The sequence below is a fragment of the Rhipicephalus microplus genome, chromosome 6 (assembly GCF_043290135.1).
Source record: "Rhipicephalus microplus isolate Deutch F79 chromosome 6, USDA_Rmic, whole genome shotgun sequence".
NCBI lineage: Eukaryota > Metazoa > Arthropoda > Arachnida > Ixodida > Ixodidae > Rhipicephalus > Rhipicephalus microplus.
Window position 1 is genome coordinate 166,006,643 of NC_134705.1, and position 20,369 is coordinate 166,027,011.

The 20,369-nt window shown below is 45.1% G+C and overlaps 1 protein-coding gene across 1 annotated transcript; it reads right to left on the reverse strand.

Moving 5' to 3' along the window:
* Window positions 1-786: 786 nt before the first annotated feature.
* LOC119167190 (uncharacterized) lies at window positions 787-19,678 on the reverse strand. Its single transcript, XM_037418627.2, has 5 exons — window positions 19,456-19,678; window positions 15,429-15,536; window positions 14,943-14,960; window positions 12,717-12,818; window positions 787-1,062 (listed from the first exon to the last, which is right to left on the reverse strand). The coding sequence occupies exons 1-5, from the start codon at window positions 19,550-19,552 to the stop codon at window positions 821-823; spliced, it is 567 nt and encodes a 188-aa protein (XP_037274524.2). The 5' UTR covers window positions 19,553-19,678; the 3' UTR covers window positions 787-820.
* Window positions 19,679-20,369: the final 691 nt, after the last annotated feature.

A 20,369-nucleotide genomic window follows, 5' to 3' on the forward strand; every position in this document is an offset into this window, starting at 1 on the left:
CTGCATTGCCACGCGTGTTTCTCTGTCCATTTTAACGTAACGGGCCTGTTACTTAAACCATTCTAACGAACATCTGTGCCCTTGTATAGTTTGCGCGCAATCACTTTTTTTTTGCCTTGCTAGTGACGATATGGCCAATTTCAGCGAGAACACTGTAGTCTTTGAGTTGCGAGTAAGCACTTGTCCCGTAGTCCTTTGTACGTCTTGCTTCGTACGCTTGAACCACAGCTGTACCATGCACTTCAACCAATTAGCCCAAGTGTCGATTCTCTCGAAATTGTTCCTGCTCAGGCGCCCTGAAATACGCTGTCATAAAAAGGTGCGTTCGTGGCACCAGAAAACCCCTAAACCACGCATCAGGCTGCATCCTTCATTGTGTTCATAAAACTTCCTATACACTAGAGGGAACTCGGGCGCTAGTGTCTATGGGAGCTGCAACGCACAGCGCTTCAGCGACCGTGGCAATGATGGGTAATACACGGATTTGTCTCGTCTTCGTACTTCTGGCTCCGTTTGGCTTCGCGTCGCTTGGAGCTTCTTAGTCCCGAAACAAAAATCGGCAAAAGTTCAGCAGTTTCACTTCGCCACCTTAACCTTTTATGCTAACCAATTCAAATCGGGTCACGAAGCTCACAGCGGTTCATCCTTTTATTCCAAATAAAACCAAAACACAACAATAGACAAATTCACAAGTTATTTCAAAACCCGCAAGTACGAAGCTAGGCAAACCTCTCTAGTTAATTTTCGAAAACTCTACGATCGTCTTCATTCAGACTGAATCCAATGCATGAGCAGAGATACAAATTTATTTACTTCCACTTTATTGATAGGAGTAGGTGGCGCTGTTGAGCAGGGCGAACGGAATGCCGTCCTTGCCGGTGCAGATGCACACCTCCTTGCAGCCGGCGTCCAGCTGAATGACGTAACAGTCACGTGGGCACACCCTGGGCGGGCAGTCCTCGCACTGGCACACGGGGCAGCTCCCGCGCGCCATCCGGCGAGTGCACGCCTGGTTCGCCTTAGGCTTGCACGAGAAGCGACCCGTGGCTTGGGAGCAGGGAGCTGCGAGTGATGGGCAAAGTTGATGGTTCGGTGTGAGGTCATTGTATTCCGAACAGTAACGCGCAATAGACTGGTTATCGCACGAGCGTCGACCTATATTCCGAACGTCCCAGTGGCCGGGCGGCACGTTTCAGAACTGTGATAATCAATATTGCTCAGTCTTCTCCAATGGTCCCTGCAACGAACCTTACACTTCTTCTTTCTGTTTGGAGCCTTCCATTCTTTGCGATCAAGAGTATTCTCCGAGGGTTCTCATCTCCGCAAGGGATTCCGAAATTGCTGGGAAGATATGTTAAAGCTGGTGTTTAGAACTGCTTCGTTTAATTGACTTCCTAGAACGAAAGGGATCGCAGCTTAAGGAACTGCAAAAAAGACTGAGTGAAGCTTGTGTGATGGCACCCTCTTCTCGAAAGAGTATACTCTGGGACGGGGTGCTGTTGTTCTCTGTCGACGCTCATGCGATAACCTCCATATCGCACGTGACTCTACTTCGCCTCAGTATACCTAACGCACACATATCTACTCAAAAGTGTGCGCCGAATGGCGGATGCCGTGTGCACTTCTTCAATATAATGGACACATGAGTTCCTCGGTGCGGCTTCGCGAAGGTAAGCAGCGCACAAACATGGCGCCGACGATATATAGACTTGACAGACAACGTAGACATGACGTAAACGAGAAACAGGGTCACCGCCACAGCGCTGTGTCGGAGTGATGTGCTCTCTTGTGTGTATACGCCGTGCTCGTGAGCTGGTTTCCTTGGCAACCTCTAGAGGCGATTGGGCTACCGCACTGCTAGACACTTTGTTGGTATGTGTAAGACTTGCGCATATAAAGAAATTCTGCTGTTTTACGCGGGTAAATAAAAAGATACGATTACAAGACACGTCATAGTAGAATAAGCAGGGATAGTTGGGACCAAACTGGGTTCTTTAACGTGCCCCTAATGTAGGTTGATATTTTTTCATTAAATCATTATTTAAATGCGGTGACTGTAGTTGGGAATCGAACCCGTGCCCTCGAACTTTCAAGGATAACACGCCAGCCATTGAGCTAGCTCAGCTGTACCATCGCTGATCGAACTGACATTAAAACATGAGTCGTACCAACGTATAGACGTATGCAGCAGTGTAGTTATAATGCCATAGTTTTAATCACTGAACTGTTTTATTCTGGGTTCCACCACGAGTCCGTGACCTATTTCCATCGCGAACATGACGTTGTAAAGTATTTACTAATAGATAGTAAAGAAGAATATTGGCCCGTATCTGCATGTTAATCTGCAAATGTCGTCGAAAGACGATAGTCTTGTGTGTGGAGAGAGTGAACAAAACATTTATTTGATGTTCTGCTCAAGAGAATCGATGAATGGTATTCTGTAGGCGCTGCGTTAGAGTGCCTCGAGGGAGCAGCGGAGGCGAACGAGCGCATTGAGTCACGTCACACGTGAGCCATGCACGCTATTTGGCAGTTTTCTTGGAAAACGAAACGCGTGGCTATGAGATGAGCGCCCGTCTAAGAGGTGATAAGGTGTAGAACGCAAGGCGACGGGTAGGTACCACTACGGTGTCGTCCCAGCAAAGCGTTGGAAACACTCGCCTTTTCGTGCAAGTGTTGCATGGTCAGCGCAGCGTAATAAACGCTACGGTCCTTAGAATTACTTATGTATGCTTTTTCTAAAAACTTTGCACAAACAGAATATATAAGTGTTGTTATGGTGCCTCATAAATGCGCAATAATTGCTTTTTAATTGACAATCGCACAAGTATGAACGCTGAAGCTTGAGGAAAATTAGTGGGCGCTGTGGATAGGGTCGCCCGTTAGGCGTATCGACCGTTCAGAGTACGCGGTACCGTTAAAGGTGGTCAAACAGACATATGTACAGACAGATAGACAGACAGACAGACAGACTGACAGACAGACAGACCAAAATTTTTGCGCCGAGGGTCTCTAAGAAAAACTATCATCTTTAAAAAAACGACAAGGAAAAGTTCCGCGGCGGGGCTTCGAACAAGCGACCTCGTGCTTCTCAGCGCGCGACGCTAACCAAAATCCCAACAAGCGACCCTTTTTCTCCATGCTAACGGCAAGCCATTTATATACACCATGTAGCGCTGGCGGTCCTCAAAAGTCGGCACATCCGCGTGTTTTCGTCATCAGCAGCAAGATGGCATGACGAGCGCACGCTCTAGATGTCGTTGTGCCGCACCACCCGCGCGTCGATGTCCTCGAGTGCCTCCACATGGCGTGGTCAAAGTGCGTGTAGATATTATCTAGCGTAGAGGTTCGCTCGCGCGCGCGCTTATATCGGAATTCTAACGCTTAGTACCTATTGTGCTTCCACCGCAAGTTTGCTTTGAAGTTACGGTAGTTAAAGAAAGCACGAACGCCACTTCGCTAGCTGCCACGGACGTGTTTACGAAAGGAGCGTGCTGCTCACACACGAAGATGTCACTCATCCAGGTGTATACTTGTGCGTTCATTTCGTACGTCTCTTTCTCTTTGAGCAGCATGCTTCAAGTGTTGAGCTGTGACAGCTGTTTGTCTGCGCTTGTCCTGTGTATGCTCCTTTCATGCGTGCTTTCTGCTTGAGGTGTACGCAGCCAACGCCTCCTCTAGAAACATGTCTGCGACGTCGCACGCTTTCGCATGGAAAGATGAGATGAAAAACTTTAATATACCTATTGAGCAATAGGTCGAACCCCTAGTCCGGGATACCATTGGCTGGCGCCCTGGTCTTTGCGCGGGCCACTTGGACCTCTTGGACCCCCTTGTCCGGGCTAGACAGGGCCGCCTCCCAACCATCTATACTGAAATCCTTAAAGACATCTGTTTTAGATGTGTTTTCCTGGCACTCCCATGCTATATGATAGAGTGGAGCTAGATTAGTGTTGCATAGCCTACACGTTGGTTTCCCATTGGTACGGGAGGTTACTTGTAGTTCAGTGCTTTCTCTGCAAGGAGCGCTCGTAGGTGACACTACTACTTCCTCTGGATTTGGAAGTGACACCATCGCAGACACAATCGTGTTGCCTCCGAGACGGCGGTAGACATTGCTTTAATCTAAAAGGCGGCAAGGTTTAAAGCGGCCGCCACAGCGAGCGCTCGCAGCCAACACTGTTTGGGGAGCGGAGGAGTAGAGAACAAGGGAGAGGGCCAGGCACCAGGTCTTCGGCTCAGGCCGCAGGCATCGTTGTAGAAGAGCCGTCAGCGCAGCACGCTTTGTGCGGCTTGCCGTTCTTTGCGTGACTGCATCATTCATTCCTTCGCGCTCATGGTGAAAGAATTCACAATGAACGCGAAGACAGGTTTCACTTTCGTGTTATACCGATTTCAAAAAAGGGCCGGAAATCAACCACTTTTTTTTTACCGTTACCAAAAAACATCCGGCGCGGGTGCCTGTACAGCAAGTACACGAGCATGGAGAAAACATGCTGGGTACCTGCTAGGCACCTGTTATATAGCTGGTTGTGTTTGGCTAAACGTTGTTGCAATTGCTTCGAACAGACTTACAGTTCTACTACAGAATTTTTCGTGGTCTAGGAAATGTTTTTAACATGACGTGTGAGGAAAGCAAGTATGCACAGTATTTCTGCGCACATCGAGCAAGTTTAAAAGTGTGGGGATCTTTATAACGACAGTAATGACGATGTCTGAGGTTTACCTCTGGGAAAACTACGACGCTGCGCCATTACGAGGCACACCGCAGTGGAAGACTCCAGACGCTTCGACCATCTGGCGTTCTTTAACGTACACTGACCTCGCACAGTACACAACCCTCCATCATTTCACCTCCACCAAAATGCGACCGCCTTGACCAAAAAAAAAAAATGAATCTTGGTGTCGGCCTTTTCAGGTTGTACTAGACTCTCGTATGTTCTGTAAAACCTCCAACGTCGGGTTCCAAAATTAAAAACATGACTTCGTGTTTGCAAATTTCGTCTAAAAGTAGGAAGGAACGAAAGAAGATGCGATCGAATTTGAGTCATGTAAAATTTTTACTGCTTCTTATTCACTCCAGGCCACGGAGTACAGCAAGACTAAGTAGGGCGTGCCCGTGGGCTGAACTGCTAGTAATCAAGGCCATAACACATAACGCAATCGTTCATTTTGCTAGATCAAGTTTTCAGCATGTTGTAGATGACTTTATGCTCTCCCATAGTAGAGTACCAAGTACTCAAAATCGTTCACCACTTTTTCTACACAGGCGAAGCAATGAACGTGATATGACCCCGGGAAGGCTCCATGCTCCCCATAGTAGAGTACCAGGCGCTCTAAATAGTTAACCCTTTTTTCAAAACCAGCCCCACAGGATGGCTCTGGGCCCTCCCATATTAGAATACCTAGTACTTTAAATCGTTTACCACTATAACTAAACACCACCTGCTTCGAAGCATTCACAACCTCATGAAGTGTGAGGTCCACGGGACGGTTTTCTGCTCTTCCATAGGAGAGTATATCGTACTATATATTGTAAACTTTTTCTACACACACGTCCTCTTTCCTCCGTGGTCCATGAGAGTTTACCGCTCTACGTAGTAGAGCATACATAATACTCCCAATCCTCAAAGATCGTCCACGGGGACTGTTTATGCTGTCCCGTAGTGCAGTACCGAGTACTCTTAATCGTTACACATTTTTTCTAAACAAACATCCTAATTCAATTCAATTATCGAGTGTAGGTAGGTTGTACCATTGTTCAAGCGCAGTTAACTCATCACTGGTTGATATGGCACGGCTTTTCGCTCTCCCACAGCACAGTGCCTAGTACTCTAAGTACTTAGAAACTTTTTCTAAACACAATTATATTAATCCTAACTGCTGCTAAATTAATCGCTTTGTCAAGTCATCGTTTTTTGTGTTGAAACTAGCACACCTCATCACTCTCCCACAGCATAGAGTGCTCTAATCATTACCAATTTATTCTAAACACATTGGAGTTCTTCCGCGCCCAGCTTAGTTATGTGATCATGTCTTTTATGAGGCAACCTTGTACATATGCAAAATTATGATGTATGCATGAGGGGACAAGAAAGGCAATGTAGTAACCAATAGGCGGTTTCAAGGTCACAAACGCTGTAACCCAGAAAACTTCCGGTCACTTCATTTACCAGCTCCTTACTTCGAAACTGAAAGCACGTTTTCAAAAGTTCCTTTTAAATGTGAGAAATGTCTCTCTTTAGTTGTTCAAATAAAAGGACCTTGCGTAAAGTTCAAGGAAATCTCTTACAACTTTTATGTCGCTCAAAAGAACATTTATTTGGATATAATTTGCCAAATAAGGGAAGGTAAGTGTAGAAAATGAGCGGGATATCTTCTAAAGCTTTTCTTGCGCACTGATGCTATTTTGGCACATCGATGTCCGAAACCAGATGTCATCAAGGGGCTGTATTTGTAAACTGTGAAAGGGTCTATATGGACGGGATAGTGGGTCCGCGAGATTTGCCGCGTCTGTTCGGTGCTTCGCGCCGAGTGGATGCAACATCCTTGCCCAGCTAGGGCCATTCACCCAAAACAAAAAGATCCTGTCCTCAGCTCCAGGGCGGGAACCCTACCAGAATGAACGCAACTGGATGATGAAGGCTCGCCGAGTGTTACTACCCTGGGACATGGGCCTTTCGGGTGCAAAGCTCCCCTTGCTCTCTGACGACGGTAGTTGAGGTGACTGAGGAGTTCTAGAGATAGCTGTACAGAAGCCGAAACAATCAGGGTTATATCATCAGAAGCAATATTTGCCCAGATGAATTAGACATCCTACCAGTAACGACAGGAGAAGTAAGGAAAGCTCTAGAACGAATACAAAAAGTCAAAGCCGGTGTTGAGGATAAGGTAACAACAAACCTGCTGAAAGATGGCGGAGATGTTGTGTTAGAAGAACTGGCCGCCTTATATACGAAGTGTATTTTGACGATGAGGGTAGCAGAATCTTGGAAGACCGACAACATCATCTTAATCCATAAGAAATGAGACGTCAAGGACATGAAAATTTAATGGCCGATCAGCTTACTGTCCATTTTTTAGAAGCTATTTACAAAAGTAATAGCTAATAGAACTTAGGCGACATTATAGTTTACCCAAACAAAGGACCAAGATCGATTTCGTACAGGCTACTCCACAATAGACCATATTCATATGGTAATCAATCAATATCAATCAGGTAATAGAGAAATGCGCGGAATACGACGAACCCCTATATATATATATATATATATATATATATATATATATATATATATATAGATATATATATCTTTCATAGATTACGAGAAGGCGTTTCTGTCTAATAGCCGTAGTGCCTGCATCACTGCATCAGCAGCGATGCAGGCACTACGGAATCAGAGCATCGACAAATCCGACATAAACATACTGGAAGAAATCTACAGCGGATCCACAGCCACTATATTCACCATAAACAAAGCGACAGAATTCCAATAAATAAAGGCGTAAAGCAAGAAGACACGATCTCTCCAATGCTATGAACCGCATGTTTGCTAGTTTTCAGGTCCCTGTAGATTTGGAAGAATTAGGGTTAAGAGTTAGAGTTTCTCAGTAACCAGCAGTTCGCTAGTGACATGGCCTTGAGTAAATCAGGGGACGAATTACAGCTCATGATTACTAAACTAGTCATGAAAAGCAGAAGAGTGGGACTGAAAACTATTATGCATAAAACTAACGTCATGTGCAACAGTCTCGGTAGAGAACAGCTCTTTGCGATAGATGAAGAGACGCCGGAAGTTTTATTTGCAAAGGAATATGTCGACTAAAGACAAGTAGTAACCGCGGAGCTGAACCATGAGAGTGAACTAAGTAGAAGAATAAAGATGGGGTGGATTACATTTTTCAAGCATTCGCAAATCATAGATGGTAATATACCACTAACCCTCAAGAGTAGGGTATATAACAGCTGAACTTTGCCGGTACTTACGGAACAGAAACCTGAAGGCTTACAAAGAGGGTTCAGCTTAAATTGAGGACGACGCAGCGAGCGATGGAAAAGAAGATGATAGGTGTAACCGTAAGGGACCAGAAAAGAGCAAAGTTGGTCAAGGAACAAACCGGGGTTAAGGATGTCATAGCTGAAATCAAGAAGAATAAATTGACACGGGTCGGGCACGTAGGCAGGATATTCACTGGTGATTAAGGGTAAGTGACAAGATTTTCAAAGAAGTCAAACGCACGAAGGGGAGACAGAAAGTTAGGTGGGCCGCTGTGAGTAAAACGTTCGCAGGCATAACGTGGAAGCAGAAAGCAGAAGACCAGGTTGATACAGGTTGATATTAGGATCATGGCAAAGGCCTTTGCGCTGCTGTGGGCGTGGTCAGGCTGATGATGATTATGATGACGATCTCGTATGACGTAGCTGGGGTTGGCATCGGGAGAGCGGAGTCGAGTACATCGTACTCTAAATCGTAGAGCATTTGTTCTGTGCTGCGACGTAGGATGCGTACGACATCCTACATCATTAAACAAATTGTTATGAAGACAGTTGGCAGCCGGGCCCATTCATGAACATATCATGCTTTATTTTTGTTTCACTACTTAATGTGCATGTGTATGCCCAACATCAATCTCTTTGAGATAAAACTAAACTAATGTACGTATATGTGTATTATTTTGACATTCTTGGCATCCCAGGAAAGAAAGTAGTACGTTAAAAATGCACACGCCTAACTTCCCTTGCCCACTTTCCCCGGTGAGCGAAAGGTTCTCGATTTTTTTTTCCGTCTCTCTTTCCTTTTTGTAGAGTAACGCCACGTAACCTGTCAACCTTTCCGCCTTCTTGCAGGAAGTTGAATAAACTTTATTTTCCCCAGACGTTGTTACTGCGCCCGGGGTGGGCTGCCGGGAATCGGTCGTTCGAGGAACATCGTTCGAGAACCACCGTCTGAGGTTGTCGGCGACGGCCCTGGCTCGCTTAACGGCCGACAGCTTGTTGTCTATGTCCTTGTCCCATTCACCCTCATAGGACGTCGAGTGAATTGCTTGCGGGACAGCGTCGTACGGCCCTCTGATTGTAGATTCTAAAAGGTTCTAAACCGTTCACAAATTTCACAATCATTGATTCATTAATAAAGAGAAAGACTTCAGTGAACACTCTGACGCTTCTGTCGGCCAGTTTGCGCGAGAACTTGCGAGACTGTGAGGTCTCGCACAAGTCACGGGAAAAGTTTTCGGGGTTTTGTTCGAGCGACCATGTCACATTTTGACGTTAGAGACGGCCAACATTTGTGACATCGTTATGACACCATCACACGACACTGTCGCTTGCTCTAAGCTAGGCTGATCCTGGAGGTCATGCCGAATCACGCGAGGTGCAGGAAGCTTACAATGCCTTCCATTTCGGAGTCAATGCAGAACCGCAATAGGCGTAGAAACCTTTCGGAGGAGGGGGAATCCAACAACTGACTGCGAAGGAAAAAGGTGTCTCGCTTTTATTGTGTACTCGTCTTAGACGGATGCACAACGAGTCTGGCGCAAGCACACCACTTACAGAACAAGATGGCCTTCTTCGCCATCTTGTTCTGTACAGCACCGCTAACCTTGACGCTACTGAAGTCTCTATCATGTATTATTATATCTTAAACGCTCCATGTTCTCCCAGCCAGGCGCTTTCCGAGCACAGCGTAAGGGGTAGTTATTTTTTTTTTCAGGTTCATGTTGCGGTACCTACGTGTAAGTAAGATTTCGCCTATAGGAACCCATTTTTTGCCATTTTAAATTACCAAACTTTGAAAATTGGTAATTGAAGCTCTTTGAAAAAAGCACACTATCATTATTCAATGTTTCAAATAAGCACACGTAGTGTCAGCTACATACGACATTAACTAAACGCCAGCTTCGCGAGAATTGCATCGAAGTTCGGCAATATAGCTTTTCTTTTTTGGTGGGCTTCAAAACTTATTAGGAGAGGCGCTAAATCGAAAATCAAGTCCAAGTTTTAATAATCACTCGTCTGTTTGTTGCGTGTTTTTTTCTCCCCTCAGTTGATCACTGCTCTTTTTAGTAGGCATGCATGCTAGACGCTTCTTTTAGTCCACATCGTTTTCTTGTTTTTTGGCGGACAATACACGTTAAGGTACGTTACGCATCCTGTCTGAGCAACAGTTTATCCTTCTCGCTGTATTACTATTTCCATGTACTTAAACACATGTCATTTGTCATTGGCGACCTCGAACCCACGATTACGCTGACTCAGCGACAATGATTTGGGAGAGACAAAAAAAATAAAAACGGTATATAACAGTCACGTTTGTTCGTCACGGTTATAAGCGTGTAACATAATATACGTTCGCTGCAGCAGAAGTGCGTGCATATGTAGACACTGCAAATAGGGTATATGTAGTGAAAGGGGGGAAAATCCTTGAAGGAACCGGACACGATCGTCGTGTCATGGCTGTTCCGCGAGTCCGAGCTGACGCGCGCCGCCGCATCACTGTCATCGCTACATCGCGGTGCGTTCCGCGAAATGAGCCTCGTTCAAAGATTGCAAGGCTGAATTGACTACGGACAGGTTTCACAATGAAGTTTTCTTCCCCGTACGACGGAGACGGACAGGCCAGAAGGCCGGGCGCATAGCATATTGTACAGGATTGTGTTTTGCTAGGAGACAATCGTTATCACGTCTCCTATGTACGCGTGTCGTGAACAGTACAAACTTACTAAAAGCGAGTACAGAAACAAACAGACATTGCTGACAGCGTACCACTCGAACGCTGTTGAGGCAAAAAGTCGGTTACTATTTTGCGTATAATATCAGTTACATGTGGTGTTGGAGACAACATGCTATAATATTGTTAGAGAAGTCCGCCTCCGAATTTGTTTTATTGATGGCCTAACAATCATAATAAATAAATAAAACCGTTTTTTTTCTACGGTATACATGAGATATTGCAACAACCCGGGTATCCTTATTCATTCTTCGTATTTTATAACAGGCTTCCACCTCATATTGTGTCATTTCTCCATTACAAATGTGATGTTGGAAAGTATAGGCTATCATATCTAGTGACGTGGTCACCATCTTCCATATAGATATTTGTTTCAGTAAATTCAGTGAGTGTACTACATCTGAATAAAACCGTATACTTACTGGAACATCTGATAGTCCAGTGTGCATTTTGTCACTTGTACATTTTCTGTACGCAACGTTCCATAGTTGTGAAGAGAGCGAGCACTGCCATCCAGTCGACAGTTCAGCTCGAAGCCACGAACTAAGTGAACATGATTTCTTTAGGTGGAAAAAGTCGATGTTTAAAAAATAATAATAATGATGCAACATAGTTCTCTGCTGTAATCCGTGACAAAAGGCTTTCCAGAACGATTGATTTGTCATCCGTAGTCATAGGCGACATCGAGATTAAAAGACTGCCGCATAGCAAAGACGAAATACTCTGCAAACGATAAGCAGTGGTATTATTCTTAACCCAGCAATTCGTATTTTAGATCTCGTTTCTAATGCGAAAGTTCTGTGTTGGAGTCACATAAGTTTCGCTCCCGGAAACTCGCTGGGCGTAACCTCCTTGGTTCCCAAGGGACGGCTTCATGCTCTCCCATAGTTGAGTACCTAGTACTCTAAATCGTTAACCACTTTATCTAAACACACAGGTTCATTGTATAACCGACAGCGAAGCTTTTATCCGGATGCAATTGGTTACCATCGTCTTAGTTAACGGAATTTTCGTATCCGCCCCAGCCAAATGAATGGTATACCATTCTAGTTTGACACTTACTCTTAGCATGAAAACGCTTGCGCGGTTACGTCTTGCGTTTCATATTTTGATTTTCTCTACTTCACGTTCATAGTCCACCGTACCTTCTGACCCTCAATATAGCGAAGCGCATTACCCGTGATTTCAATATAACAAAATTTAAGTGCTACCCCGGGCCACGTAAGAAAATTGGAGCAATCAGTTGTAGCTTCTGCTGGGCCCAGCGTTCATATCGTTCTATCGTTATCGGATTTTTGCGAAGACGTAGTTTATATTAGCACAGTTCTTTGTGCCTGCGTCTTATTATGGTTCACGCGTAAAGTTCTGGCTATGTGAAGAAGCCTTATTCGACGGCGCACCATGGAAGCACGAGTGCCGGATGTCCTGTTCGAAAAGGTTGGTTTTTTTCGCATTAGTGAAGCTATAGTTTTTGTATGTGCCGTACTATTCGAACATTTTTCCGGCCCTACAAGGGGGAACAAATTAAAAAAAAGAAATAAAGAAGGAGTATTTCCTCATTACACTTGACTCTAAAGGGGGAATTCCCATTTAACGAGGTTCCTATGTAATGAAGTATACCACTTTTACTGCGTCAGTTCCATCGCAGTTTTACTGTATATATATTCGTTTAACTTTTTATGGTGGTGGCGCACATAAAACAAAAATATGGAAATTGCGAGTTGGGCAAGTTGGAAGGTGTTCATTGTAGAACAATTGACAGTGCTACGGGTGCGACACGGACGGCGCTGTGTCCTACTCTTCTTTCGGTATCTAAGCCGTTGCGCTGTAAGTTATTCTATAATGAGAAAAGCTATCAAAATTATTCAAATTTTTAATTGAATTGGAAATTTTTCCGATATTATTCTTCCTACCCACCTTCTAATCAGTCATTCGTTCTCGTGAGAAACGTATCGTAACTCTATGCGCAACACATATAGTACTCACTGTCACAGTTGCAAGTGTGGCATTCGCCGGCCTTGTCAGGCATGCAGAAGTGTCCCTCCTCGCACGGCTTGATGTGAACAGGACAGCCCTGTGGCAGAGACACTGCGCGCCACAGAGAGGGAAATGAGTAGTACGTGTCATCGACGTGAAATGTGCAGGCACTGTCCGTAAACTAAGAAGATTGGCTCCAGTAAAAAGAATCAATTGATCTGATTGGTACCTTCTATTTGAATTTCTCGAAATACATAGTTTGGGCGCTTATACAGCGACTCCAACACGATTCCTGTGCTGCAAAGACGGCCCAAAGGCCAGCTGCTGAAGAAGAAGAAAGTCTGCCGGTCTCACATCAGGCCTGTATCAGGGCTGGATCAACTCTGACGTGAAACTCGGAAGATGCATGCTGCCAAATCTCAAGATAAGTCTGAAACATACTACATTTAATGATGTCAAGTTCCTGCAAACCAACTCGATGTCACAGAGTCTCTTAAGGATGCCACGGCGCTTCTTTTCAGCGTGGTAACTTTTGAGCAGCGAGACCTTTCGTAGTGAGAATGCTCCCTTAATGCTTAGCCTTTTACCTCTAACCAATTGAGACAACGTCCTGTCATGCGGTCTGTTACAACAACGGGTGCCAAGAATTGCTTCTAGGTCTTTGGTTTCGCGTGAAGTAATGTAGCTCCTGTCTGGCCACGTCAGCTCGAAAGTATCTCTGTGTAATAACGTGTATTATTGGCGTCAAATGAAACCCGAACAGTGGAGCGCGTGTTTCAAGCATTAGAAAGAGTATAGTGTTGGCCGTCCAGTCATCACCATTGACAGGCGTGCACGTCTGGTTTGGCAGCACTGCGCGATCCCCATAGAGTGCATTATCTCCGTTTCTGCCCTATAGTTTTCGTGTGGGGATAATGTTGTCCATCGTGGGCGAGCCAACCGCTTTTGACCGCATCACTCGCAATTCCTTGCTTTTACTTCAGCGTCGCAGTGCAATCAATGTGTTGGCAAGACAAAACAAAAAGAGAAATATAATCGGTTTGCGGTTGATTTTCAAACGATCGTCGTATTTCACTCGCCAGCGCTGCTTCACTTGCACCCTTCTTACAGAGACCGACCAGAAAAGGCTTCACTGTAACTGGAAATGCCGAGCGTTTCTTCGAAAGAGAGAGCGCAAATTGTTTCGCTTTACCGGCACGAAGTGAAACAGCGTGAAATCGCCAGCATTGCGAACATAGTTTTGTCTACTATAAATAGAATTTGCCAGGCCTTTCGTGAATATGGACTCCGCGATGACAAACCATCACCCTCTGTATTTCTTTGTTTTGTTCTTTTCGAATAGAATTACCATACCTGAAACAAAAAGCAAAAATATTGCACTATAGAAATCTATAGGGGGATCGCTCAGTGCTGCCACACCGTATATGCGGGCCTGTCTGTGTCAATGACTAATGGATGGCGCGCACTAAGCCATTGATAAGACTTGTGCCACGCGCTCCGCTGTTCCCGTTTCATTTGATGCCGATAGTACACACGACTGTCTTCTTTTTTTTTTTCTGAACATACAGACAAGTTACATATATAAATGAGCGTACACTGCATTCAAGCAAACCAGGCTGTAACGCAGCGACACTACTTTTTGTTACACACATTTCTCCCTCATCCTTCTGTTGGCAAATATCAAACAACGGCTTCCTTCTCGTGAAGGTGTCATCACCGCACCGCGGGTATTCGCTTGAATATGCTACGCTCGCATTTAGACGTGTGTGATTAACGATGTGGTCCGCAAGTAATCTGTTAACATCGTGATCACTGCGGTTGGCGAGCATTGCGAGTTGGCGTTAGCCAAAAGTATTGCATGAGATCGCGGGCTGCATAGCATGACAGTGAGAGCTAACTGTACTCGGTGTCGCATTTATTTTTACAGCGCTTATTTGTAGTTTCCAAAATGCTTCGCTTCACATAGACTGTCGTCGGCTCGATCACGTAATTCTTGCATCACAGAATTACCTTTTGCCTGTTCATCGATACTGTGACTAATAATTCGAAAAGATTTAATGAAGGTACTGCAGAAATTATTCGGTACCAATAGAAACATCCGCTATTCAAGTTAATATTGGGTCCAAATACATTTGCATGTTCACTCGGCTTCAGGAATCGTACTTTACAACTGTATATATTAAATACATAAGATTCTTTAGATGCATCGCAAACGTTGCAGATGATCTCACTTACCGTTGGCTACAGGGTCATCTGAAAAGCGAAAAAAAGTGATTTCCGTTAGTTAGGTTTGAGTCATCCTCAAAATTGAACGTCTCTGGTGCTTAGAATCTACTTATCAAAGGAAGAAACGCTAGAACTACCGCCTGTTAGCTATACCATAGTCAATACCTGAATTCTTGTGACTAGACGTTCTAGAAAATTGATTTATTGCGCCTCATCTGCCTTTGACGTAGTCTGAATTTTGAGTTACTTCTGTAGTTCTCTAAACAAGAAGCCATTTACACGCTGGTCTTCGAGATAAAGATGTCCAATTTACAAAGTCACAGAACGCCTTTTCGACAACGTGAGGACAAAGTTTTTTAAACAAAACGCTGTACAACGCCAATCGGCTCTTTAGCTTACAGATCACTAGCGCCAAAAAATATCCTCTACCGATATTTCTAGGATACTGGATACTTTACGCTTAGAAAAAGCTTTGAAAAATGAAGTAAACCTTACAACAGTCGCAGTGGCTCTGGCAGCCTTCATTGGGCGTCCTGCACTCGTAACCTAATGGACAGCCGAAGGCAACTTCCTTGCACAGGGTCTTGGCATGCACGCCGGTGACTGAAGGGTAGCCATGAGCAAGAAAAAAAACACACGATTAGTATCTCTTTCATAAGAATCAGTGTGAGAAATGAAAGTACCTTGTAGTACTTTATAGAAAAGGTCACAGCTCTACTTGATGTCAGGAAATAAAAACGCGCAAATTTTCGGAGTTTTTACAGCAGACACAAAAAGTGCAGCAGACATAGGGCACCATTTTGGAACTTGAGAAGTTTGGAGAGGTCCCGTCCGGACGACCGAAGCGCAACAGCCGATCTTCTCCGCGACACAACAAATAGTGCCGCTCATGCACTAGGCAATGTTCTCCAAAGGCGGGGTCGCGAAGACTGCGTGTCCGTTTGTGCAGGCTTGCGTGCGTATACGCAAATGAGGAGAAAATGCCCCGGACTTGTAATGCTCCACCTCAGTATAAGAAATCTTCTTCATACTGTGCGCGCATGTGTTGCTTAATGTGCTGTGTTTATCGCTCTTCCCTCTCTCCACTCTATCTTCCATCTCCCCCATCCCTCTCCCATGCGCAGGGTAGCAAGTCAGCTGCCTATAGACTGGTTAACCTCCCTGCCGTTCTTTTCCTGCTATTTTTTTCCTTTTCTTCTTCACATAGTGCAAGATTTATATGTCTCGTCCACATATCGGTCTTTCAATCGTACCCGGCAATTTAGAGTGTTCGCCTATTCGCCTTTCACCCGAAAATCGAGCGTGTATTTACCAGAGTGGAAGATAAATCGCTCCATGTAGTGATCGCAAACGAATCTCCTGAGAGTTTATGCATTTGCGTAGTAGATGCACCAGGAACAATTGCAGAAGCCAAAAGTGCACTGTAATCGTAATGATTCGGCACGGCCGGACTGGAAAGGCGCGCAAGCGTTTTGCCTTACAGCCTTCGCCACGCGTCTCTGTCCACATCCCGCCACAAGACCGTGTTGCAACTGCTACCCTGCTGCCATTGCTTAGCCGTTGCTAGCCGTTACGTCTGCGACTGTGGTCTACGCTAAAGTAGACGGAGAAAACAATAGTCCACGGCCAAAAAAAAAAATCAGCAAACTCTGAGCAGTAAGCAACTACGCCTTTATCTACCGCTAGAGAACCTACATTACCGGCCCCTTTGTAGGCTCCCTATATACCTACAGCAGGGTTGTAGCGCGTCGCGTTGAGCAGTGGCTCTAACGACGGAAATACGCTACCATAGCGTTGAACTCTATTGCAAAGGCTGTAAGATGCAGGGGTGCACCTTCCTAGTCCGGTCATGCTTTTGGAAATTTTTGAGGTATTTCACCGTTCCTGAAGTTTTGTGCAATATCAGAAGTATTTTTTTCTTTTTTTTTCTTACGTTCAAAACGACTGTCCACAATGAAAAGATTTAAGCAGGTCCATTTCTTGCACACTGTCGGAACAGCGAGCATGGTGCCCCTCTTACAACAGGCTATATCGTGCGTCTATGTTTATCGAGACTTGCCTACATTGGCGCTCAGCTTCGGCCTCTCTTGCGCAAACATTGCGACTGGCTGGGCGACATGCCCGCTCCCGCGTCAGCTCTCACCGCGTTTTCGTAGAGCGGCTTCTTCATCGGAATAACGAGAAATGTTCGTCATTCTGAAAGCGTATGGTCCTAAATTTCGACATCGACGCGCTCCTTTACACTCCACTGGGCCTCACTCTCACCCCATGAACCCTGGCATCAACACGCAATTTCATGACAACGACATGACGTGTCTAAGTCAGACATAAGCTGGGAGAATCAACAACTAGCGTATTTCATGTACTGGAAAACCTACAGTACCATGCATACACTGACTGATAAAGGGGGAACACTCGAATGTGCGCCATCACTATTGCTGGCCCTCTAACAGCAAGTGGTAATGAAAACAATCTCAATCACCACGCGCATCTCTAGTCTTTCAAGAGGAGTCACAAATACCAACCACCAGTATAGTACTTTGCATATCTAAGCTTCTATGCTTTCGTAAGATTGCGAAATCTCAGCATGCTGCGCACTCAGGTGTTCCCTTTAGCATTGGACGCGTCTGTACATTCGTCCGAATCGAGGCTACCCTGGAAGCAATGTAATACCCGTGACACACGGGCAAAAGTAAAGTACTCTGAAGTAAACCCCTTTTGTCGCCTAAGGGGACCATTTGCAGAGAGGAGTGGCGCTGATGACACACGGCACCGGACTACTGCTTTAGGCGGTGCCTCAGAAGAACGCTGCAGAAAAAATGGCGCTGTTTGTGAAAGCAGCAAGATTGGAAATATTAAAAAAAAATCTGTGCATGTACATCACATTCAGCGACGCCGGAGCATAAAACCATTTTTTTTATTGTCTGGTGGCTTATAATGCGCATACCTGTAATTTTCTCTCGCTTTTTTGCGTTTTTAGCAGCAACTTAAGTTCGTCTGGCAACTATGAACAGTCGATGTTTTGCTGTTTTTGTTTTTGTCGTGCTTTTTACATGGCTGCGTTCAGCTGGGTCAGTGACGGCGTGCCGCGTTTCATCGTGGTCCTGCGATGTCTCAGCGCAGAGACAGAGATAAAGCAACAGTTGAGGTGGGCCTGACTCTTGTCGCCCTCGGCTCCATCGAAGATGAGCTAAACGCTGCGAAGGCAAGAGTGATGAGCCTCAAACAAAGACTCGTCATGAACAGCTTCATTTTGACTGCTTCCGCACTGTCCCCCCGAGCCATCAACCGCGAAAGGTGGGCCTATGTGCACAACGAACGCTGGTTCGAAGACACATTGCCGTTATTAGGCGACGGCCTCTTTAAGCAGTGTTTTCGAGTGAGCCCAGCCACCTTCCTTTTGAGCCGACTCCATTGTTACAAGATACTACGTCGCCGACACTGCAACTGCCGCTGCCAACCCTAACATGATCGCGCTAGTGACGTAATGCAGGAGTTTGAGAGTATGGACAGACTATAGGCCTTCACTTTTCAACAAATCGCACTGCTGCTGAAAATGAAAACATTTTCTCAGCACAAAAAATACTGACAGGACACCGCAGTGTTGCGACACGTTTTCTTCTGTTGATAAATTATGCACACTGTATGCGAGAGTACTCCCTTCCTGCCAGAAAAGTAGATGCGGGATCTGCTTTTGCGAAAAGGATCTTTGCCGGAAAGGAGTTACTCCTTTGTCGTGTGTCACTGCGCCCGAACGCCTTTCTGAAAGATGTCCCCTTGTCAAAAGGACTTCAGGTTGCCCGTGTGTCAGGGGCATAAAAGGGTAACTGTGTACTTTCGTTCATAATTACGTATATTTTCACTCTAGAAAAGAAATAGGTGATTTTTAAACTCTCTTTCATATTTGAGTGAAATTTTTAGTCATAACTAAAAATATCTACGGCAACAGGAAAATTTGTCGTTTCCACTTTTTTATGTTTCCATTGTGATGAGAATCTGCTTGTTTGCATTGTAGCATCTGGCAACATTGCTACAATATGTGCGCAAAATATTATGCTTTAAGGGAATGTCTATATTGCAATAAAAATGCATCTCGTCTTTGAGAGATAATCTCACCTTTAGTTTTTTTTTTTTTAAGGAATGCAACGTCTGAACTACGATGCCATTTACAGAAGCCACAAGAGTTTGACAAAAATAAAGATCAAGAAAAAATAAAGGAAAAAATAAAGAAAAACGGAGATTTCTTCTTATTAAACTCATAACTTCTAGGCTTTCCGTGCAAGCGAATGGTATTGTTTTCTTTTTCTTTTCGCATACGCAAACAAATCCCTGCGTGCCTCCACCTTCCCCCGAACATCCGTCTCGTTTTTACCGACATGACGAATCATTATTCGCCAATATCAGGTCGGGAAAAAAATCGTTTCATGCGATTCCAGAAACCTCATAAATTTGCTTCCCCGTTGAACGCACAGCACCAGATACAAGTCGCTCAAGTCGCTCTCTAGAAGGCGTCCCAACTCACCGTTAGCGGTGACCGCGTCAGCGTACGACGATGAGAAAGCCAAAGCACACGAGACCAGAACGAGCGTTATTTTCTTCGAGGACGGCGCGCACTCCATCTCCTTCGGCGGGCGTTGTGTAAGTTCCGTCCGTCGTGCACGGTGAAGGTCCCGTGAAGAAAAAGTCCGCGCACGGGCTGGCTGGAGAGAAAATTCCGCCAGTACGCGCACGAGCTATGATGTGGACTGTCTCCTCTCTTCATGAAGGCCCGTCTTCAATATGCAACTCTCTCTTTCTCTCTCTGGTTGTTTCTTTCTTTCCTTCTTTCTTTCTTTCTCTCTTTCTTTCTTTCTTTCGTTCGTTCTTTCTTTTTTTCTTCGTTTGAATAGACCTTCTTTTCTTCGAGTAGGCCTTCAAGCACACTGTCACGAATTAACGTTCTCCTCCTTTTGCCAATGTGCATAACGCCGCTGTGTCTGCCGTGGCATCCCGTTTATACCGCGCAGCATTGAGAAAGCTCTAACATACAGCGAACAGCGACCGCCAATCACGCGAGTTTCAAGCTGATTTCAGCCTAAAAGGGCTTTTTGAGGGCCTATAGTTGGTGCGTATTGACGAGAATGACATAGCGCAAAAAAAAAAAAACGCAGCACACAAGGAAATGTAAATTTAAGGACTCGCACTTTTTTTGTTAGGCGCAACACTAATGAGATTATTGAGACCTAACAGTCTGTTAGTTTTCATTAATAGAGCAGACACTGAGAAAGACACTGACTGGAGAAGCGCGGTGGAAGAAACAGTCGTAAGTACCGCTTGTCCCGTGTGTGTATTTCTTGAGCGCTGTGTTTTTTTCTGGAGCTAAGTGATTCGCGTCACCTTATCTAGTGAGCTGTAGTGACTCTCTCGATAACCCGAAATATCAGAAGAAGGTTGAAG

Excerpts from the sequence above, each read along its gene's own strand:
- LOC119167190 (XM_037418627.2), bottom strand. The coding sequence starts at position 19,552 with ATGGAGTGCGCGCCGTCCTCGAAGAAAATAACGCTCGTTCTGGTCTCG. Across the intron at positions 15,537-19,455 it reads TGACGCGGTCACCGCTAACG|TCACCGGCGTGCATGCCAAG; the intron begins GTGAGTTGGGAC and ends GCTACCCTTCAG. Across the intron at positions 1,063-12,716 it reads CCACACTTGCAACTGTGACA|CTCCCTGCTCCCAAGCCACG; the intron begins GTGAGTACTATA and ends CATCACTCGCAG.